General features: G+C 47.8%; 3 protein-coding genes and 1 long non-coding RNA gene across 15 annotated transcripts in view; 2 read left to right on the top strand and 2 right to left on the bottom strand.

The window, feature by feature from the left end:
• Window positions 1-16,224, top strand: LOC120496456. The gene is made up of 4 exons (XR_005626303.1): window positions 1-224; window positions 14,393-14,531; window positions 15,682-15,748; window positions 15,873-16,224. It is a non-coding gene; the product is annotated as an uncharacterized LOC120496456 (long non-coding RNA).
• Window positions 281-13,056, bottom strand: LIPH (lipase H). 2 transcript variants are annotated; one of them, XM_039696927.1, is made up of 10 exons: window positions 12,811-13,056; window positions 8,069-8,436; window positions 7,285-7,393; window positions 7,107-7,208; window positions 6,104-6,193; window positions 4,881-5,048; window positions 4,021-4,116; window positions 3,017-3,128; window positions 1,911-2,084; window positions 281-353 (listed from the first exon to the last, which is right to left on the bottom strand). In XM_039696927.1, exons 1-10 carry the CDS (start codon window positions 12,860-12,862, stop codon window positions 281-283), a joined length of 1,344 nt encoding a protein of 447 aa, XP_039552861.1. In that variant the 5' UTR covers window positions 12,863-13,056. The 2 variants fall into 2 exon arrangements, with proteins under 2 accessions (XP_039552861.1, XP_039552860.1); XM_039696926.1 differs by lacking the exon at window positions 12,811-13,056 and having other exon boundaries at window positions 8,069-9,007.
• On the bottom strand, window positions 15,005-18,503 carry ANAPC13 (anaphase promoting complex subunit 13). 3 transcript variants are annotated; one of them, XM_039696928.1, is made up of 3 exons: window positions 18,434-18,503; window positions 17,525-17,650; window positions 15,005-15,447 (listed from the first exon to the last, which is right to left on the bottom strand). In XM_039696928.1, exons 2-3 carry the CDS (start codon window positions 17,621-17,623, stop codon window positions 15,322-15,324), a joined length of 225 nt encoding a protein of 74 aa, XP_039552862.1. In that variant the 5' UTR covers window positions 17,624-17,650; window positions 18,434-18,503; the 3' UTR covers window positions 15,005-15,321. The 3 variants fall into 3 exon arrangements, with proteins under 3 accessions (XP_039552862.1, XP_039552864.1, XP_039552863.1); XM_039696930.1 differs by lacking the exon at window positions 18,434-18,503 and adding an exon at window positions 18,127-18,423; XM_039696929.1 differs by lacking the exon at window positions 18,434-18,503 and adding an exon at window positions 18,086-18,423.
• CEP63 (centrosomal protein 63) overlaps window positions 18,467-20,573 on the top strand; it is a 21,380-nt gene continuing 19,273 nt past the window's right edge. The window contains exon 1 of one of the 9 annotated variants that reach the window (XM_039696924.1): window positions 18,467-18,524. The gene's annotated coding sequence lies outside the window, so the exon portion shown is untranslated. Of the gene's footprint in view, window positions 18,525-18,576; window positions 19,520-20,573 lie in introns of those variants that run through there. The other 8 variants (XM_039696916.1, XM_039696917.1, XM_039696918.1 and 5 more) reach the window with 8 other exon arrangements.

Here is a 20,573-nt window from a genome sequence, read left to right on the forward strand (position 1 = left end):
TGTGAGGGGGCTGAGGGTGTTAGTGTGAGTTGCCGGCACCTGCTGCTCGTGAGGGCTCCAAGCCGGCTCAGCCGCGGACACACGCTTTGAACCCCTCTTTTAAAACCACGCTTTAAAACCGAGTGCCGCCATGGTTTATTGTCGCTCCCCCAGCCCATTTATACACTGCGTGGAGAGCGGGTCCCGCGGCTCGGTCCCCACAGAAGGCGCCCGGGGCCCACCAGGTGAGTCCCACACGGCGGGGAAATGACTCTGCCCCGTCCGGGCACGGCATCCTGCTTCAGCATGGGATGGGCTTGAAGGTTTTCTGGGTGTTCTCAGTCAGGACCAGGTCGTATCGGCACAGCTGGGGTCTGTGTGAAAATACGGCCAAAAGTGAAAAAAAAAAACTTTTTTTTTCTGTCATCTCCCCACCTGCTGGAGGCCTACTTAAGTCATCTTCTGAAGAGAACTGGCTCCAAGTCCACCTGAAGTGAGGTTGGCTTTAAGCCAGGGATACCTTGAGCATTTTACCATTCTGTTCTTCGTTATCTTTTACTTGTGGAAAAAAAGGATCACAAAACATCCAGCAAACAAACAGGCACTGGCTGCAGAGCCCGTGGTTCCCTTTAAGCCAGTGCACACCTGTGTTCCCCAAACAAGGTGTTCCTTCCAGCCCACCTGCCTGTTCCTGCCCCTTCCCTGCTCCAGGCATGAGAAATTCTGCCACTGCTCTGACCTGGGTCCAAACACAGATCTGGTCTGGAGCTAGTTCAGCCAAAAAATCCGAGAAAATGCTTGGGCTTTCACTGGGGAAATGTGAACATTAGCCCTGTGTAGTGGGTTGAGCAACAGGGAAGGGGAGAGGGCAGGACATCCCTCCCTGTGGCAGTGACTGATGAGATGATGTGCTCAAAGTCCTGAGCTGTGTTTATGGCCTGTGGCAGCCCTTCCTCAGGGAGAGACAGCATCCTGGGATTAAATATTAGGTCATTAGTGTCTGCTTTTTAAAAGACTAAATGTGTATCTGGGACTGGAAGTGACTGTGGAGGTGTGGGACAGGAGGCAGGGAGTGGCAACAAGGGAGAGCTGCAGGACCTCGTTTAGTAGATACACACAGTCTTTTCCTTGTTCCAAGTCTAGGATAAGGGTAGCAGACCTCATGAAATGCAAAGAAACATGTTCTGCAGCTCTGTATGTCTGTTTGCTTCACCCTCCTGACCCTGTGGTCTTGCAGCCCTGCTTTAAGCCAAACTCAGAGCATGGTGTGGTGTCCACAGTGGCCTTGCACACAGAGTCAGCACAAGAGATTCTGTGCTTGCTGAGCTCAGGCAGAGCTCCCAGCCTCCAGAGGTGGGAACCTTCAGGGTAGGACAGCAGAGCAGACAGAGGCTAATGAGGTGACAGAAATCTCATCAGCAATGTCTTGAGAGGTACCCCCTGATGTTCTGGGTACCAGCCAGGGCTCTGGGGCAAAGCAGCCAGCAGCTCCCACTGCTGGAGTTCCAGGAGTAAATTAATCTCCCTGCTTCACTAGCCATACAAATTGACTGGGAAATAAAATGTGTGTTTGGGGCTGAACATGTGTTCTTCCCAGAGTTCTACATTTCCCTACATCCTGGGGTTCAGGCCTGGGCAGCTTCCCAAAGGTAATTTTCCTGACCAAAGGTTAAGGTGTCAGGCCACGTCAGTCACATCACATGTGACATGTTCCCAGTGCAATGAGACAGCCTCTGTGTTCAAGTAAATATTCAGCTGTGGGATTCCATTAAGCAGGAATTTATTCCCAAGATATATGTATGTGAATTTCTAAATGTAAAATAAATCTAATTCTTCTGCACATACTCAGCCAGGCCAGGAATCTGGGAGATTCCTTTACTTCTTTCCAGTCTGCACCAACAGAAATGGTTTGTTTGTAAACATCTGCTCACCTTTCTGGGTTTGTCAGTGAGTGGAACCTCATCTGGAGAATCCTGAGTTTGAATTTTGGGCCAATGACAGATCCCGTGGAAAATGTCAAGGAAATTCTTTCCACATTTTCAAGATCCTGGTCAAACCCAATGAGCAAAGTGATTTGTTTGTACTGCTGGAAGGTGGCAGCTTCTCTAAAGGTAAAGCAGACAAGAGAGAGTGTCAGTCACCAAGAGAATAGCACTGGGTTTAATGCAGTCACTGTAGTATTAGAAACAGGCTGGGGGAGGAGGCCTGAGCTTGTGATCAGTTTCTGATTTACAGGAAATGGGTATGGATTCAGGTCTCCAGGTGCCAGCCTGCTCAGCCACTTCTGCCCTCAGTTTTTTGGGGTGGAAGTGGGGACACAGAGGTTGGATGCCATTTGGCCCAGAATTTTCACTGTGATTCTGCTTTGATCCCAGGTGGACTAGAGCCATGTGATGTTTGTACCTGGCTGTCTGTGCAGGCCTGAACACTGAGTCACTTTGAGATATGCATGAAATCTGCCCTGGCCTTGGTGTGGGATCCATGCTGATTGCTCCAGTGCAAGCAGATACCAGATAGGCACTTAGGGAAACTTGGGAGAACTAGTTGTGCAGGTTTGTTTGGCTGAGGTGTTGTTCAGATCAATCAGGAATTTGCATGTCACATAAACACCATTAATTTGTCTCTCTGAGTGGAATGAATTGATTTTGAATGTGACATATTCAGGCCCAGGTTAATCCCCAGCTGTCTTGGGCACTGGAACTAGAACAGAACACTCCCTCTGAGAGGAAGGAAAGAGGGAGACATGTTTTTCCTTCTGCTTTAGTGGAAGCCTAGGACAGCTGTGCTGCTGGCTGAGATTGTCCACTTCAGTCCTTAAAACGACAGAGAAGGGCTCAGACCAAAAGGCTGGGCTGTCAGGGCTGGGGGAGGCTGTGGGAATCTCTTAGGGCCAATAAATCCCGTAGGGCCAGGAAATCCCATGTGCACTAGCAGGTATCAGCAGAGAAACTGGGGGAGGATGTGTCACCTCCTCCCGGATGCAGTTGTACCAAGGGATGCACTAACACTTGGAAAAGCTCAGACCAGTAAGACTTACGGATTAACTTTTGATTCTGCCCTCCTCCCATCTTCATCAGCTAGCACGATGCTGAAGGTGCCTCTCCTGGTGTCCTTGTTCCATGTGATAATGTCCACCAAGTAGTGATAGACTGAGGGGAGAGGGCAAGTGGGGTTAGACCCTGTGGGCTCAGCCTGCTGTGCACTGTCTGGGAGCAGAGCTGTGGGTAGCAGATGGACACAGGCCCTGCAGTTTGTCTGGAAAATCCCTCTGTCCTGCCTGCTCTCCATCTCTCTTTGCAGAGATTTCAACCAGAAACACTAGGAGGTGTCAGGAGAGCGCTGCAGCAGGGCTGTCCATGCAGGATGGCCTCTCTGTGTGGTTCCCAGCACACTGCCCTTCACTGCCTGCCTTCCCCCTTCACTTCCAGACTGTATTTCTTTCTTCAGTCCCCCTCTGAACCCCTCCATTTCTGTTCTTTGTATCTGTCAGCTCTGTCACGGAGCAGAATTTTCTGTTCTTTGTTCCTTGAGTCTGACTTGCTGACCAGCATTGGAGCTCAGGCCATAATCCCAGCCCATGCCCTGGTATGCTGGTAATCACAGGGATGAGATGAAACTTTTTACCTTGGTGAAACCTTTTTTTCCACAGATTCTCTTCCTCTCCCTGTGCCTCTTACTTTTCTCCAGGGTAGCTTTTTCACCTGTACAGCCTGTCTTTCTCTCTTATTGTTCCCACACACCTCTTTCTTTCACAAAAGACTGGTATGTTGCTTTGAAACATGATTTGGGAACTTTCATACTTAATTTGAAAGTTCTTAACCAATTTCCTAGAACTGTAAGCAAGTTGGCTTTCCAAGCACTGGACAGGTTGGCAGATAAAGAAGGTTATGGCAAACCACAGATGGACACAATTCCATCCAGCAGCAACTGTAGTTTCTAAAATGCTGGCTGTAACACCACCAGCAAATAACTATCTGCTTGGCTGCTGCTGACAGAGGCAGTGCACAAAGAAAAATAATCTCAGCAATCTCAGTCACTTACTGCAAAATGGCTCTTTGTCCGCTGTGTCGAAAAACATACTTGTCACTGGATGGCTCTGTTGTGTTAAATAGCTTTTCCACTCATAGGCATAATAACCTGCAGGTGACAGTTTGAAATGAAACCAAGTTAGTGCACAGGTAGATGAGCCACTAAATGGCTGAAAATGAGCAAATATTTAAGAAATAGTGCTTTGTGTTCCAGCTGCCAAGTAGCACTGACACACATCCTCCTGTACCCCAGAGGCTTAGGACTGAATGTGCCTGGTTACTGTTCAGCACTTTCTTCAAGCTGATCTTTTTCCACATCTGCTGTCCATGGTCAAGGGTTTTATTTTGTAGTGCAGAATGAAAATCATCCCCTTGGCTTTGCCAGTTCCTTTCTGGAAGTATCAGGTGTTTTAGCATCAACATTTCAGAGCTGCCAGACTGAGGCTGGGCTGTCACACCCAGGCTGGGGCAGAAGTCCAGAATTCCCTTTGTTCACCCATTTGCCATTCCTTTTAGAGCACAGAAGGATTTGTGATGCTGGGAATTTAATTGTAAATCTTATTTTAGCAAGAACAGGCCCTTGTCCCTCAAACTCTGCAACTGAGGGATTTTAATTCACTGTTTTTCTGACTTTAGTAAAAGATCCCAAGTTTAGTTTTGGCTTTTCTAGTTCTGGACCCTATACCTGTGGATTTCTGTTCTAGATCATAACATGATGTGATATTACAAGGAGCAGACCTGAGATATCTCAAACACCTCAGTAGAAATAACTTTATTTATGTTATGTTATTCCTCCAGCAAAACTCCCTCTGAGTTACAGTGCCGACAGGCAGCGCAGTGTTCAGCATGGACTGACACTCCCTGGATCCTTACCTAGGATGGGGCATGGCATGGGCCAGAAGGATTCACAGCTGGTGCATTTGCCATCCCTGTAGTTCCTGTACGAGTTGCAGGGGTATGTGGTGATGTTGCAGCTCTGTGTCAGGGAGGACAGGAACAGGAAAACAGACCTCTGGTGGTCACATTTAAAATACTGCAATCCTTAATCATGTACAGGAAAGAAATATTTCATTAGCAATCCTCTTGCCTCAGGACACACCAGTGGACAGCTGGGTCTGAACCCAACAATTTGCACTGGGGAGCAGAACAGTAGGTGGGCAGCAGCCTCTCCCTGTGAGTGCACTCAGCTCTGCCTTGTGTCTGCTTTGCTTTTCCTCTTGTATTTTTGGTTTTAAAAACATTTATTTGTGTGATTGCTGCAGTTCTCGAGGATCTAACTGTGGATCAAGTTCTGACTCTGGTGTTCTCTCCTCTCTGACCTCAGGCCTGACAGCTGGATATTGCTTTTAGCTTTGCACATGACTTTCCATTTTGGTGTAAAAAACTCTTTAGAAAGACATAACTAATAAAATGAGTTGTTGCATGAGCAGCAAAATCAGTGAAGCCTCATTTCCTAGGGATTTTTGGCTCAGGCTGCTCTCCTATGTAGATTCTCTTGGGTCTGATAAGGGTTGAATTCACAATACTGCATTTTCTTCTGTAAGGTATCTTCTTCACCCACCTTTCATCAAACAAGTTCTGCTGCCAGGCTGAAAGGGAAAAAAGCTTTCTTTTGTTCAAGATCAGGGCTGTGCCTTCCAGACTGCACCTTCTGTCACTGCCAAGGAAGGTGTCTTTGATTTGGGATAACTGCCTGCTCCACATTCATCTTGAACCTGTTTTCTGAACAGGTCCTTGCCACTGCTAGTCCTTGGGCTTTCGTGTGTTACAAATAATTAGAAACAATCCCACGGATTTTCTGGACATAGCCACAAAACAAAGGCACACATCTACCTGATGACTTTTACACAGAGGATTAGTCCCACTTGCACTGTGACAGAGGCACAGAGAGGTCACCCTGACTCTCATCTCTGCCTGTTGCACACCAGCTAAATCCCTGTCACGCCAGTGCTGAGAAGAAATTGCTGCCATGGGTTTCCCAGAATATGGATTTCATGTATTTTCTAAGCAGTGGTGATTATTCTCTGGCTTTCTCCTCTTTTTCTGATTGGAAACATTTTGTGAGGGTTTGTGCAATTCAGGGCAGGATTAATTACCAGAAAAGAGTGTCAGTGGACAGCCTGGTTGGTCGCTCCCGCCGTTGGGATAGAAGTCGACATGGCCCAGTGCTTCTCCATAACCCAGTCCTAGCAAAAGGGAATACCAGGGCTCAGGAGGGAACAATAAACTGTAAAATGCACAAGAATGAAATATAGCAACCTAACTGGAAAAAATAGTAGTTATTTAGCTCTTGGATGCCTGCTTGTACAGGAATACTAATGTCATCCCTCTGTTTAGGCAGAAGGTCAAACAGTTGTGACCCAGCTGGATCATTTTAACAGTGGTATCAACTACCTAAAATAAGTCTGTGCATGCAGCAGAACAAAATGGGGGGCTTTGTGTCACTTGTGTGCAGGAGAGGAGGAGGGATGTGAAACCTGGATGTTGCTGTGCTGCTGAAACCTGACTTCCTGGAAGGGCTGGGAGAAGAGAGGCAGCAATTAGGTGGGAAAGCCAAGTGTTAGGGGTAGGGTGGCCATGGGAGCAGCATGGGGGGCTAGGCATTGCTCTGCTGGCCTGGCTGGTGGGTCTGCAAAAGGACAGGGCTGAGGGAGAGTCCAGATTTGCCCTAGAGGAAAGTCTAGCTCTTGAGAGGTGGGATGGAGACTGGAAGCATCACGCAGGGGAACGTGGTTGGGGATAATTGATTTTCTGTGCATGTGACTGAGCTGTGGGACCAGCTCTGGAAATGCTGTGTGCTCGGATGCAGCCTGACCCTGTGGTGGCATGGTGGTGTGTGGACTGTGCTCCACTGATTCCTAAGTAAGTCCTTGTAAGTCCTGGGCCAGGTTATCACTGCTGTGTCAGCAGCACCTTTTGGGATGCAAATAAACCAGCAGCTCCTGAGGGAGCTGGGGACAGCATGGGCAGCACAGCACCCTGGATGCTCAGTGAAGAGCGGGGACCCCCAGCGCTGCTGCCCACCAGCAGCCCCCCTTCCCCTCCTCCCGGTCAGTCCCTGGGTTCCCGTGTGCAGCAGGGGGATGGAATGTCGCCTACCGTCGGTGTCGGAGTGAATGACATCCACAAACTGCGCGTCCGTGGGGTCCAGCCTCTCGCTCGGCGCCGTGCCCCTGTACAAGGGACCCGCGGGGTCGAGGCCTGCAGCACAAAGCCGTGGGTGGGCATCTCCTCGCTGCCCTTCCTTGTTGCAGGAGGATGCTGGAGGAGGGCTTACCTGTGATTCTTCCCAGTGTGCCGTCAAACAGCTGTCCCACAAAGCCAGAGATGTGTGCTCCCAGGCTCACTCCTATCATGTGCATGGAGTCAAGGGACGCTCCATCAATCTGAGATGTAAAAGTACTCATGGTCATGTGTTTTTGGAAGAAAAAAATTAGGAGGAGGATGTGACATCTCCCAGTGTTCCGCTCTGTGTAGATATTTCCCCTTTGACCATCCCACAGGGCAGCCAGCATTCCTGTTTCAGACCTATACCTCAGAGAGCTGTGACGAGAACAGTTCAGCCAATGGTTGTATTTTCCTGGGGCAATGACTAGTAGTGTGGACAGGAACCACTGATGGGCCCCAGGAGTAAAATTCCAGTTGCTTATCATGTGGTTCCTGCAAGGAATTAGCAGACACTCTGATCCTAAAGGATCCAGCATCATCATTGCCTGTGCAACACCTTAGAGGAGCTGTGAAATGTAGCTGATCCCCTTAAGCTCCCTGTGGATGTACAGAAAGTAGAAGTAGAGCTTCTATGTATAGGAAAACATGTCTGGAGAGCTTTGTACCCGGAAATGTTGAGACTTAGAGTGCAAACTGAATATTACACCAAAATACCATTGTACCAAATCCAAGGGTAGGATTTGGCACTGCAATACACATGCACTTCCAAAAATTAATGTATTCCTTTTTTAGGAGTTTCTATTCCCAGACTTCCTGCTGGTTTAAGCACTTCCTTTGTGCCCTTTACATACTGTGCCTTAATGACTGTATCATAGCATGAGCGTCCAACTTACCAACATTTCATCTATGAATTTCTTCAGAATCTCAGCAACTCTTTTGCACTTCCTGGAAGCATAGCTGTAGATGAGAGTCGTTGCCCCCTGGTTCCAGTCCACAACGATGATGTTCATGTCCTCTACAGAAAGCAGGAGATGCACCAGGGCAGGGATCCAGACGGGGGCAGAACCTGTGAATCGGTACCCGTGCACGATGAAGGTCGTTTTCTTGGTCACATTGAGGTATGTGGAGGCTGCTGAGTGGAGCTCCTCAGCACAGTTTGGGTTCTGCCGGGTGTAGAGCAGCAGCTTCACTTTCAGATCTGTCCCTATCAAAGCATTCCCGAAGCCGAGGGCTGTGAATGCAGGACATGTCTCCTGAGGATCTGAAAGGAGCACAGTGGCAATTGGAGTTTGGCACCAAGGGGTTTTCTTCAGCCTCTTGTACCTGCCAACCCTGCACAGGGCAGGAAAGTGTGTTGTGAGTTGTCTGAGCACAGAGGCTGCTCCTGTCTCCCCTTTCCCTCTCCACTCTCTCATGCTCATCACTGAGGTTACCTTGGAACTTAGGTTTTCTTGCTGTGTTGGAACACAGAGAGCAATGACACCTTTTTGGAGCATCATTCCCTGAAACACCACAGCCCTGCTTCCTGTGGCAGCTGGGAGTTGGCAGGGACTCCGTCCAAAAATCTCATTGATGTGAAGAAGGTATTAAGAGACCAACAGATGGGATGGTTACTGTACTGGTTTGTGAGCACATCCAGGTACTCTGGACAGGTTCTGTGTGATATTCACATACTTTTTGAGCAGAGAGACACATCATTCTCTCTCCCAGGATTTTTCCTGAGGAAGGCGATGAGAAAGCTCAGAGAGAGAAGAGAAAACAATTCTTATCTCTACTTGCTGTGCCTGTCGTTTGGAACACGTGGGATGTATTATGGAGATTGTTTACCAAAGAAGGGATTTGTTAATTGGACTCTGGTGATGGTTGTTTGGATTGACTGACCAATTAGGTCAAAGCTGTGTCATGACTGTCTGTGAGGGGTCATGGGTTTTTTTTTAGTATAGAGTTTAGTATGTTATGTAATGTAATATAGTATAGCTTAATAAAGCAATTGAAGAGCCTTCTGAATCACTGGATCACTGCATGTTATTCCCTGGCTGGGGGTCATCCTGCATCGAGGTGTTCTCAGCTAAACAGGTGTCCTTGGGGTTGGTTTGTACCTCCAGCCTGGAGCTGCCCAGCTGCAGAGGGTCTTGCTGTGGTGAGGGGCAGCTCAATGCTTCATTTGTGTGTGCAGATGTGGCCTGGTATTCCAGACTGCAAAATGGGGCACCCTTGGGTCTGTGAGATGGTAACTGTGCTTTATACACAGCTGAAGTGTAACTGAATTTCATCTAAGTATTGCTCAGTGGGATGACCTGTGCCATTGGAAAGCCTGTCTTTGTTCTTTGCTTTTCCAGCACAACACCAACTGAGCCTTCAGAGCCCAATACAGACTCCAACAGGGCACTGTCAGGGAATGGAATAACTGTCTCCTGACAAACACTACTTATGAAGGCCCTCCCAGGTTTAGTAGCCTCTTCCTGGCTCACAATCCTTTCCCTCAAATCCTCATAATCTTGTTGAAGAACCTTGTGGGGGAGAGTGTGTCTCTCACACATATGTCCTGGGCTGCAGTAATTGTTCAGGCTACAGTTCCTAGAGGAATTTCCCTGATCTTTGTTGCTTAAAGAACTGTTCAGTAGGTAGCAGGGTTTAGAAAACCTGCAGCTGTAAGTTAATTATGCTCTAGCAAATCTCCAATGCTCTGTGCATTTTAATTTCTGAATGATGAAACTCTCACAGTTTCTATGAGCAACTTTCCTTTTCTCCTCCTCAGGAAATCAGGAGCATGAGAGTGATATAAATGCTGTGTGCCCAGCACATAAAACAATCTTCTCAGTTACCACAGTTCTGCTAATTACTTTGTAGAAGCCCCAGGAGCTCTAGAAATAAAAATTAATAGGCTAAAAGGATGTTGCAGTTAAGTCCAACTGAATATTTTTAATTGCTACCATAAATTCAGAAATAAATTTTAACATCTGAAATCCATGGAGTCCTTCCTGTTTAAAGCCTATGGTAACATATGAATGGTGTGACAGGACTGGTGGGAAATGAGCCCCCAGCCAGGCCCAGTGAAATCAGAGCCCTTTGAATGCAGGGTGTCCTGCCTCTGAATGCCTCACCCAGAGCTCCCAGGAGCAGTGTGACTCTGGGCCCTGCTCCCAAGAGGAAAAGGTGCCTGCCTGGCCAGCCTGCTCTCAGCTCATTCTTACAGTGCCAAGATGTTCTGTAAGAAACAGCAGCAGCAGTTCTGTGACACTGCTCTTGTGGAGATCCCAAAGTAACTAGCAGAGAAAAATTAACATTTTTTGCTCATGCGCACCAGCTCACACAGTGAGACTCAGTGACTGTCCTCTAGGTGCTACTGCAGCATAAAAGAATACAACTCTGTGCTTTACTAATAACTAGGCATTGTTTTAGTTATTCTATAGTAGCACTATATAGTGTTGTTAATTATCTTTACTGCTACTGAAGCTGTAGCAATACAGGCAGAAATGCCAGGCAAGAATTACTTCTATATGGTGCAAGATTGCACTGATTGCTTAATTTGTTTCTGTGTCTCCTGCACTGTGCTGAGGCTTGCCCAGAGGAGCACTGTGTTTGTCATCAGAACAGCCCAAACCTTCTGGTACAGAAGTGCTTTCAGAGAGCTGGTCAGCATTGGCTGATACCTAACACAGGGACTGTGTAAAGAGCCTTGTTGTATCTGCACCAGGTCTGTTAGATTGGTTCTGTTTTGATTAACCAAATCAAATCAGTGCTAATAAGGGGAGGAAACCTGCCAGCTTCTCTTTTGGCAAGCTGGTGCCAATCCCAGCCTCATCTACCATGTGTTCAAAAACTGACACATGAGGAGGGCCACTTAACCTGGCTTTGCTCTTCCTTCTGCTGAGCACTGTGACTCCTACCCAAATGCCTGGAAGTGTCTTTGAAACTCAGGATGACTGGGGCAGATGGCTTAGTGAGATTTACTCTGCAAGCAAATAAATGAGGTAGAAACTTATCCCCTGGCACTGTACTTAACCCATGTCCAACAGGTCACCTCCTTCCAGTAAAGGGGAATGAACATGGCCATTAACCCAGCATCCCAGTACCCAGCCCTGTCTTGGTTTGCTAGACAGCCCATGGCAATCCCCTTCTCCTTCTGCTCTGTTTTCTGATGTGTAAAATAGGAGGCAAACACTGGTTTGCTGGGCAAGATGCTCTGATCTCTCAGAACCTGCAGCAGGGAGCACAAAAATGTGTTAAATCCATCTACCTGCCAGGGAGCTGGACACATTTGGTCTCAAGCCTGAGATCAGCCTCCAAGGTGCTATTGCAGCAGTGGAGGCATCTTCAGAATAACTTGGTTCTGAAGTTACACATATATATATATGTTCCAAAGTTAGATAGTCCCAGGTGGGAGCATTGCAGGGAGTGGGACAGTCCCAGGCAGACTCCTGGTATTTACTGCAGTCAGTGCTCTTCGGGCCTGCGTTCCCCTGGTGTGGCTCATTCCTTTCTAGGAGATGGTGTTTGCAGGCTTTCTCTTTGGTGTTGATCCTATGACAGGCAGGGTTTGCCATGGTGGCCTTTTGGGGCTGTGGTACCGAGCTGTCTGCATGAATAAAGTAGCTGCTGAAGTTTTTACCAGCCTGTCCTCTTGCAAAGGGAAGTTCCAACAGATGACCTCAGTGGGTCAGTGGTCTCTTGGCTGGATGTGTGGCTGTCCCAGCTGTGGTCCTTGGGACACAGAGCTGCTTGCTCCACTGCATGGAGCTCAGCTGAGCGTGTCACTGCTTCTGTGTCTGCAGGAGCTCTGGCCCACCAGCCCTGCCTGGGCTTTGTGCAATGAGTGTCATCAGACTGGTCTTAACCATCAACACTATCTTTCCCCCTTTAAGCACACTTGACACCACACCATGAATCTCGAGAGCATGAGTGCTGCAGATTTCCATCACTTTTCCACAGAGAGGGTGTGCCCTCACTCCTAAACTGGTCCTCAATAGCTCACTGCATTTCGCTGGTGCCTTTTCAAACCATTCCGTTTTCCCACTTCTTGTGACTGCATTTCTTACAGTCTTAACCAAACAAACCAAGCAAAAGGCGACCCTGAGATTACTCCAGAGGACCCAATGAAACACAAGTTAGTATTTATAAGAACACTGTTTTTTTAGTCCTGTTTGTTTTCCCTACAAAGCAGAGAGCTGTAACTTGCCTTGCTCCCATGTGTACGCTAACACAAGGCAGTACATTTGTTTATTGTTACACAGGTTTGTTCTTGTAGGGCTGTGAGGCTATCAAATGGAGCTTACTGTTCATAAATGGTAATTCATCCTTTGCCTCTGCCATACATGACACCCCTGAGAAGAAATCATTATTCTCTGAAGATTTCAAATGACATTTTCAGTGTCGATGGATAGTGCTTATATAAGAGAAATGTTTGCAAAGGGAGGAAAAGATAATAAAAAATAGTTCTGGTTTTCCATTTAGAACTCTTAGAACTGACTACATTCATGTAACCAGAATAATTTGCTTTGCCAAAATAAATAATGCTAGTGAGAAATCCTGTGCAGTAACTGTAAATGCAGAGGACAGGTACATTCATGTTGCTGTAAAGCACAGAAAATGTGTTATATTTGACAAAAACATTCAAAACAAATTGAGTTCTTACCTGTTTTCACCCCATACAAAAGGCAGATGAACACAACACACAGCCTCAGCATATGGACTTCCACATGGAACTTCTACTGGTAAGAGATTTGAAGGATCCCACAATTTCTCTGGCATGTGTCTGCTGGCTCTGACAGCAGTTTGCTTGCTTTTTTTTCTGCCAGTAACAGTAGGTGTGGTGAATGCAGGAAGTTACCAGCCAAGGAATGAAGACCAGTCAAATGAAGCTTCTTGTTAAGAAGGTGGGGCACCTTCTATTCTAGCAGGTTTCCTTATTTTAAATATAGTTTGCCTTGGGGGATGACTAATCAAAGACACAAATGGGTTGGTAGTTGTGAGCAGCAATTTGACTACACGTGTTGAAACTAAGGAAATTATTGCCTGTCTATTTGTCTTTTGCAAAGAATGTCAGGAAGATTGTAGATATCACTGCAAGCCTGATAAGCATCTGGGTGGGGCCAGTGCTTGGTTTCACAGAGCCCTGCCTTTGGAGATGTCATGGTGATCCCTAATATCTCCCATGTCCTTCTTGCTCTCCTGAGAGCCATGGCCCAGGGTCCCTTCTACAAATGCTGTCACCACCTCAGGCAGGAGACAGTGCACAGCACTGTGTAGTGACAAAGGGAAAGAACCACTTCAAGGTGTCTGGCTCTCCACTGGGCTCCCAAGCAGCTGCTGTCTTGGGTAACACTCATACAACTGGCATTCCCACATTTTCTCATGGACCTGCTGGAACCTCACAAATGCAGCTCTAATTCAAGTAAGGAAGGCTTTTTTTTGTTGGATGGGAGGAAGGAGATTGCCAAGGAAACACAATTATCAGGGGCAGGAAAGGAAGTCTGAAATTGGAACTGAAAGGTGTAGTGGCAAAATCGGGAAAACGAGGGTGGTGGGGAGTTTGTAAAGGGCTGAGAAGGGAGGGAGCAGGGATGGCTGCTGGATAGAAGTAGGATGGTAGTTTTGCTTGGCATTTTCTTAGCAAATTCTTCTAACATAGGCCAGGGAAAGGGAGAGTAGGGTGGATTAGAAATACCTGATTAAGCCCAGGCTCTGCTTTCTTTCCCTTGGTGGTGATCCAATGAGGAGCTGAACTATTACAGCTCCCAGTGGCATAGCTGGTTCTTTGGTCCATGCTGTACTTATTAAGCTTTTTGACTTTGCTAATTCTCAGGTTAATCCTTAACTCTTCCTGCTGCCTGCAGCTCCTTTTCCTTCAGACAAGTGTGTGCTGCTCCTGTGGTGCAGGCATGGATCACTTGAGGCAGAGCATGTGTCTAGCATGGTTCTTTCGCAAGCACCTTGAGCTCTTCAGCCTCAAGCAGCTCAGCAATCTGAGTCTCACTGAACATGTACCATGCTGTGATCCCATTTGATAATCACCCAGGCAAAAGTTGGGGCTTGCTATTTTGGAGAAAATCAACACTGAAAAAAGACACCAAATAACATTTGTTGATCTGGAAGCTCCAGGACAGTACTTTTTCTGCTGTACTGACAAAAGATTATAATTTAAACATTGTTTTCCTTCCAGCTCCTTTCTCACCTCTACCAGTAATCCTAAACTCTGTCAAAATATTTTCCCTTAGCAAGAAGTTCTGCCAATGGTGAGACGGAATTGGTCCAATTTGAAACACGAAGAAGAGAAGGCTTTTACCTGTTGCAAAAGACATTTGAGATAAAATAAGGTCCTTGAGGGCCTTGCCTTTCATCTCAATACAAAAAGAGGTAATAATTTGTTGCCTGAAGCTAAGCCCTACTAATTTCTTTTCCCCATCACTTTTTTTAAAATCTTGATTTCCCATCTGAGGTTGCTCATCTGAGTGGCTCACACGGCAGGAGGCCCTACATGGGACTGGCAGGTTCTTCCTTGGAGCTCTCAACCATCCCTTGGAACACCGTGATTTTGAGTAACCACCATTTCAGTGTAAAGTAGACTGTCTGTACACTGTACACACTGGCAAACATTCCCAGGATGTCAGCACTGGAAATGCTGTCCACCACCACCATCAGATCCTGAGAGCAGGAATTCAAGGTTACTCCCTGCTCTTGATTCTGCTGACCAACCTTTCAGACCTGCCCCACACATCCTGCCTCAGCCACACACTTGTTAAAGAGGGCAACAACTCACAGCTATTTGAGTTTTGCACACTGGACTCTGAAACAATAATCCCACTGTGAGCTTTGAAATCAATTGCAACTTGAGACAGTAAAAACTTTTTAATCACGTGTAGAAAACATTTAAGATCAGAATTGGCACCAATTTAAGAACAATTTAACAGAAAACATGAAATAATCTTATAAGCATGAAACATTTTGCACTTGGCTCTGAGATGTCAGAGCCTCTGCTATTTCACATTCAAGAAAGAAGCATTTTAAACTCTTCATTGTGAGCAGAACAACTGTTGGAGTCTGAAAGTTTCTCTAATGTTGTTTCCTCCTTAGGGCAGCAATGGTCAGCTGAAAAATATTTTTATGTTGCATTCATGCATCCACTGTATGAAATCCCACTGATTCACTAATTTCCCGTGGGTGGAACATTTTCATGGAGATACTGGAGAGCCAAATCTGTCCACTTCATTTCTTGCTCTTTCACAGACTCAGTGGTGCCACCGTTGTCTTGCTCTGGTTCAGGGAGCTCATTCTGAGAACAAAACACAGGTAGAATGCATTCCACATGTAATACACTTTCTGCAAGCAGCAGGTTGTTATATTTGTATGGATAGATACAAAACCCCACAAACGAGACCAGAGGGTGCATCTGAACAATAAATATCATACATACTGATCCACTTAAAAATATTGCTGAGCCCCATCATGAACAGTATTGTTTTCATTTGAATATGGTGCTTAATCTGAAAGGTAAATTGTTTTCCAGGACCCTGGGGCCTTGCTATACACTCAGACTGCACATGCAGTGAGGGAGAATATACAGCAAATGCAAAGTAAGTAAATAACAGTACAATGCAATTATTCCACTGTTTGTTTGCAATGTGCTGCTTCTGCTGTTGCCAAGAATACAAATACTGCAGACAACTGGTTCTGTGGAATGTTACTTTCCTATGGCAGGTGAGAAGTCCTTCCTGTCTGTGTGCTGGACTCAGGTGGAGCTGTGCTGGATCAACATTAGAAGCCAGAACCCCCTGCCAGGTGTGCCACAGAGCTGCTCATGGCACAGTAAGGGGAAGGAAAGTTTAACTGAGATTTCATTTTCCTTACATTATTTGTTCTCTGTCTTGCTGTATTGGTGTAGTCACTCTGAGTGTGTGCTATTCTGCCACATACCATGTGGGCAGGAATTCTGAGTTCTAGACCTCTGGAGATCCCAGCAGGAGCTAAATAAAATGTTTCAGCTTTGAAAACAACAAATGATCCAAACCCATTTGAGTTGCCAGAAATGTCTCAAGTGAGCACTGGAGCAGAATCTCAGGACAGGCTCAAACACCACTTTCACAGCCATTCTGGTTGATTCTTTGCAATGTCCCTGAGTAAGTCCTCTGTGAATTCATGCTGGTTTTTCTATGTGATCAGAGCCAATCCCATGACTGGGAATCTTGATATCTGCAGCCAGGCCTTTCTTTCTATTGGTAGTTGGTGAGGCTGTCATGTGTATGTGACTGTGAGCCATCATGAGATGGCTCTAAGGGAAGAAACAGTAATGTTTGGACTCGGGGTGAAGGCAATAGTCAGCAAGGAACCTGTTTATGGTATTCAGCTTGCCTAATAAAGGTTATCCCAAGCAAAGGAGGGTTTGGGCTCTTTTAGCTGAGACTCACGCTTCTGCAAGATGCTTCCCTCAAGCCCAACTCTTGGCAGCAAAATATGTGCTGGACATATGGATTTTGAGTTGGGCAGCTGCTCCTCGCTCTCTCTGAAAAGCCAGTGGTGGCAGGGCTAAAGCTTGAACCATGTCACAAATTTGGAATGTCTCTCTGCTGAAAGAAACCAGCACCACACAATCTCCATGGCTGCTTTATCTGTGCTAGCTGTACCAGACAGAAAAAGAGAAGGGAAAATCCTCAGCTGCCTCCAACTTCCCTGGAAGTTTCAAAATAGCTAAGGAAAGGTGTCATTGGGGAGATCTGAAGTTTGAGCTCTGGGCTCTGTGGGATCAGCAGTAGCTCTTCCCCTGCTGCCCCTCTCCAGCCTTGCAGCTGCATGAAAGGAGAGGTGCCATGCCCTGGACACAGCCCTGCAGGCAAGAATCCTGCTGCACCTGCCAGTCCTTCCCTGCTGTCCTGGAACTGCCAGCAGCAACACTGTATCTGGAAAAGACTGCTTTGAAACATGTATGAAAACATCTCAGCTTCTTTCAATGGCAGGAAGTGGAAAGAAGGAGTAACCAAGACTGGAACTGTCAGTGAGACTGATCCTCTCTCTCCAAACCAACCAGGAAAGTACCTCAAACACCAGGAACAAAAAAGGGAAGCAGAGAGAAAGGATGATTCTACTTCTCCCTGGTGCCAAACCCAGGACAGTGCAATGGGAAGGGTACTCCAGTTCTGAGAGGATTCAGCAACTGGTCAGGGGACGAGGGACAGAAGCATCCATGTCCTTATGCACTCAGGAATGACTGGCATATAGGGCAAGGAAGCAGTCAGATCCAGGAGCATCTTGTACAAATTAGCCACACCACGAGCAACACTCTGTGCCTTTTCTTGGAAGGGACTGTGATCAACACAGCAGCCTTAACTCAGATTGATAAGCAGCAATTCACCTACCAGAGGGATGGCCACGTCCTCGTAGGGCAATTTATCTTCTCTCCACGCATCATCGATCAGGTCCAGGATCCTGCCATCCCTCTGCACCTCGCTGTCCATCCTCACAGCGGGCGAGAGCAGCTAAATCTGTGACACAAAGCAGATGCTGTTTTCATAACATCCCCAGCCAAGGAGCTGGAGTTGACTGTGCTCCAGTTTTGATGGAATCCATATGAAGTTTAAACTTACAAGGATATTTTGATTTCCCTAATCCACTTAAACAGGGGTTATAGCCACAGATAAGAACTTCATGTGAAAAGAACTCTATCAAAATGAATTGCAGATTACATCAGAGATGAATATATAAAACCAGCTGGTTATTATTAATGATATTTACATGTGTTTATATCTACCGACTGAGTTTTAGAAGTCTAATTTGAGTGAGTTTGAGCACCTAGAGTGCCTAGAACCCTTTGTGGCTGCTGGCCTACAGCCCCTGACCGGTGCCGTGCCTCACTGCCTCCTTCGCATGTCTGCGAGTCACAACAAAGGACTTCAAGGTAGCCAGAATTCTGCCCCAACCTGAACTCCAGGAAACCAGTGAAACAGAAGCAAAACGAGACCTGTCTTTCACCCCCAATAATTACTCCGGAGCGTTTCATTGTACTCTGCCCTCCCGGAAGGGCCCCCCAGGCCGCGGTGTTCCCTGCGGGGCAGCAGCAGCAGCAGCTGGAGCCTGGGGAGCGAGATAACTGCCACTCATTCAAAACCGAGCCAGGCCTGGCACTCGCGGCTGCCGGAGCCGCGATACGGGCGGCGATGGGCACGGGGCTGAGCGCATCCCAGCGCATCCCCTGCCGGTCCCGGCCACCGCGGCTCCGTGACCGCCGCGTCCCGCGGTGTCCCCGCGCTGTCCCCGCGCTCCCCTACCCTGCCCATCTCAGCGGCCGCTGCTGCGCAGGCGCCGCCACAGCGCATGCGCAGCGCTGCGCCGCGGGGCCGCGCCGTGCCCGCCGCCGGGGTGGGAGAGGCGGGAAGGAGGGAGGGAAGGAAGGAAGAAGGGCAGGCAGGAAGGAAGGAAGGAAGGAAAGAAACAAGCAAGCAAGCAAGGGAGGAGGGCGGCCGTGCAGCCTGTCAGAGCTGGGGTGTTGGGCAGCCTGCAGCTCGGGGCTGCTCCCCGGGGCGCGGCGCGGGAAGGGCCCGGGCAGCGGAGGTCCCGCGGCGGGTGCGGGCAGGCGCTGTGAGGGCGCGGGCGGCGGGGCTGCGGCCGGGAGCGGCGGCAGCGGGGAGCGCCTCCGGGGCAGCTCCGCCGGCTCCAGCGGGGAGCGCTGCCCGGGCACGCCGGCCCGGCCGCTTCACAGGCGTGAGCTGCACACGGCAGGTTTGGGTTGGACAGCAGGAGGAATTCCTTCCCAAAAGGGCCGATTAGATATTGGAAGGGACTGCCCACGGCGGCGGTAGTGGCGTCCCCATGCCTGGAGGGGTTTAAGGAAAGACTGGACGCGGCACTTGGTGCTCTGGGCTGGGTGACAAAGTGGGGATCGGTCACAGGTTGGACTTGATGGTCTCAGAGGCCTTTCCCAAGCTCAGGGACTCTGGGATTCTCGCCCTGGCGAGGGGTTCGCTCCGGGCTCCTGCCGCAGGTGCCATTCCTGCCGCTGGCGAGTGGAGCTCGCCTGTGGTCTTGCCTTTGGGAGGTTACTGCTCCTTTTGTGTTCACTGTAATGCTTCCAGCAGCGCTTGAAGGTTGCATCTTTCTGTGTTTTTAAATGCCAAGTAATCCCAGTCTTGCCTCTTGGGCAGTATTCTTAAATCCTCCAGTGTATTGTAAAGTTCTCTCCACTTGGCTCTGCTACAATTCTGCCTTGAGCTGGGATGCTAAGCCTTGTTGATTTTTAAATGTGTTGTCTTGTTTTGGGGTTTTTTGTTTTTCAAATACTTCAATTTCTTCAGAAGTGAGTAGCCAGCTCTCCTTGCTTCAGCTGTTGTTAATGAAGGAGATTTGTCTTTATTCAGGTGCCTGTAACTTGCACATTGCAACTTGCAAGCATGAGAGGCTAAAATTAATACTAAGTCAGCAAACCTTATGTAGCATAAAACTGGCTAGAGGTGTCTGATTTTAAGGCTTTTCCCCAAAATCTGGGTATGCTGGCAGGCTGTGAGGGTGGTCAGGCAGAGGCACAGAGCTGTCCCTCCCACGTGTCCAAGGCCAGGTTGGACAGGGCTTGGAGCAACCTGGGCTAGTGGAAGGTGCCCCTGCCCATGGCATGAGATGGCTTTAAGATCCCTTCCAGCCCAAAGTGTTCTGGAATTCTATGCTGTCTCCTCATCTCTCTGCCCACTGAAAATTGATTCTGTGTAGGTGTGATTAGAATGAAAGAGGAGAGCTGCTACTGTCTAATGTCTGCTGTTGCCACCTGGAGAGCTCTTGGAATGCTGTCAGCAGCTCCGGGGATCTGCTCATCTGCTCTCCTCAGCACCCTGCCCTCAGCAGAACCACAAAGTTGTTCTGCATACTGATTGAGTTTTGCTAAGCACAAACAGGACCAAAGACAGACAAAACACTGTCAGAATAGAGATAGGATTTTTTTCTTTGAATTTTTTATATGCTTGTGGTTTAAAACACAAGCTCCCAAGGACAGGTTTTAATCCCTGAATTGTGTTTTAAAGTGCTGTAGGAGCACAATAGAAAGGATGGCCCCTTTGAAGCCCAGATGTTGCTGTTTCTCCACAGACTGGTGCTCCCAGGAGTTCTACCAGTGCCTCTTTAAAGTGCTGTAGGAGCACAATAGAAGATTGTTTGGGAAAGAGAGCAAAGCTGAGCCTGCATTTGTGAAAGTCTGCCTTGCTGTGACCTGCTCCCCTTTTGCTGATTGCTTAATAATGCCATATTAATCTTTGAGGAAAGATGGTGGAAGGATCCATCTTCAGTACTTGGAAAGTGTGCAGATTTTGGAAACAGAAATTTGTGTTAATAGCTCTGAACAAGTTTAACCATTTTTGTGTTAGCTGCAGTTTCATGAAGGAGACATTGAAATAAATTCTGTCTTCCTGGCTGTGGTTTCATGGG

The sequence above is a fragment of the Passer montanus genome, unplaced genomic scaffold (assembly GCF_014805655.1).
Source record: "Passer montanus isolate IOZ18808 unplaced genomic scaffold, ASM1480565v1 scaffold115, whole genome shotgun sequence".
NCBI classification, from domain to species: Eukaryota; Metazoa; Chordata; class Aves; order Passeriformes; family Passeridae; genus Passer; species Passer montanus.

What these genes read in the sequence shown, in the direction of transcription:
- LIPH (XM_039696926.1), bottom strand. Translation starts at nt 8,674, where the DNA reads ATGATGCTCCAAAAAGGTGTCATTGCTCTCTGTGTTCCAACACAGCAA. An exon ending in TCCACTGACACTCTTTTCTG is followed by an intron (nt 5,049 to 6,103) that starts GTAATTAATCCT and finishes TACATGATTAAG; the next exon opens with GATTGCAGTATTTTAAATGT. An exon ending in GGACAAAGAGCCATTTTGCA is followed by an intron (nt 3,129 to 4,020) that starts GTAAGTGACTGA and finishes CTCTCCCCTCAG; the next exon opens with TCTATCACTACTTGGTGGAC.
- ANAPC13 (XM_039696928.1), bottom strand. Translation starts at nt 17,623, where the DNA reads ATGGACAGCGAGGTGCAGAGGGATGGCAGGATCCTGGACCTGATCGAT. An exon ending in AGGACGTGGCCATCCCTCTG is followed by an intron (nt 15,448 to 17,524) that starts GTAGGTGAATTG and finishes TTTTGTTCTCAG; the next exon opens with AATGAGCTCCCTGAACCAGA.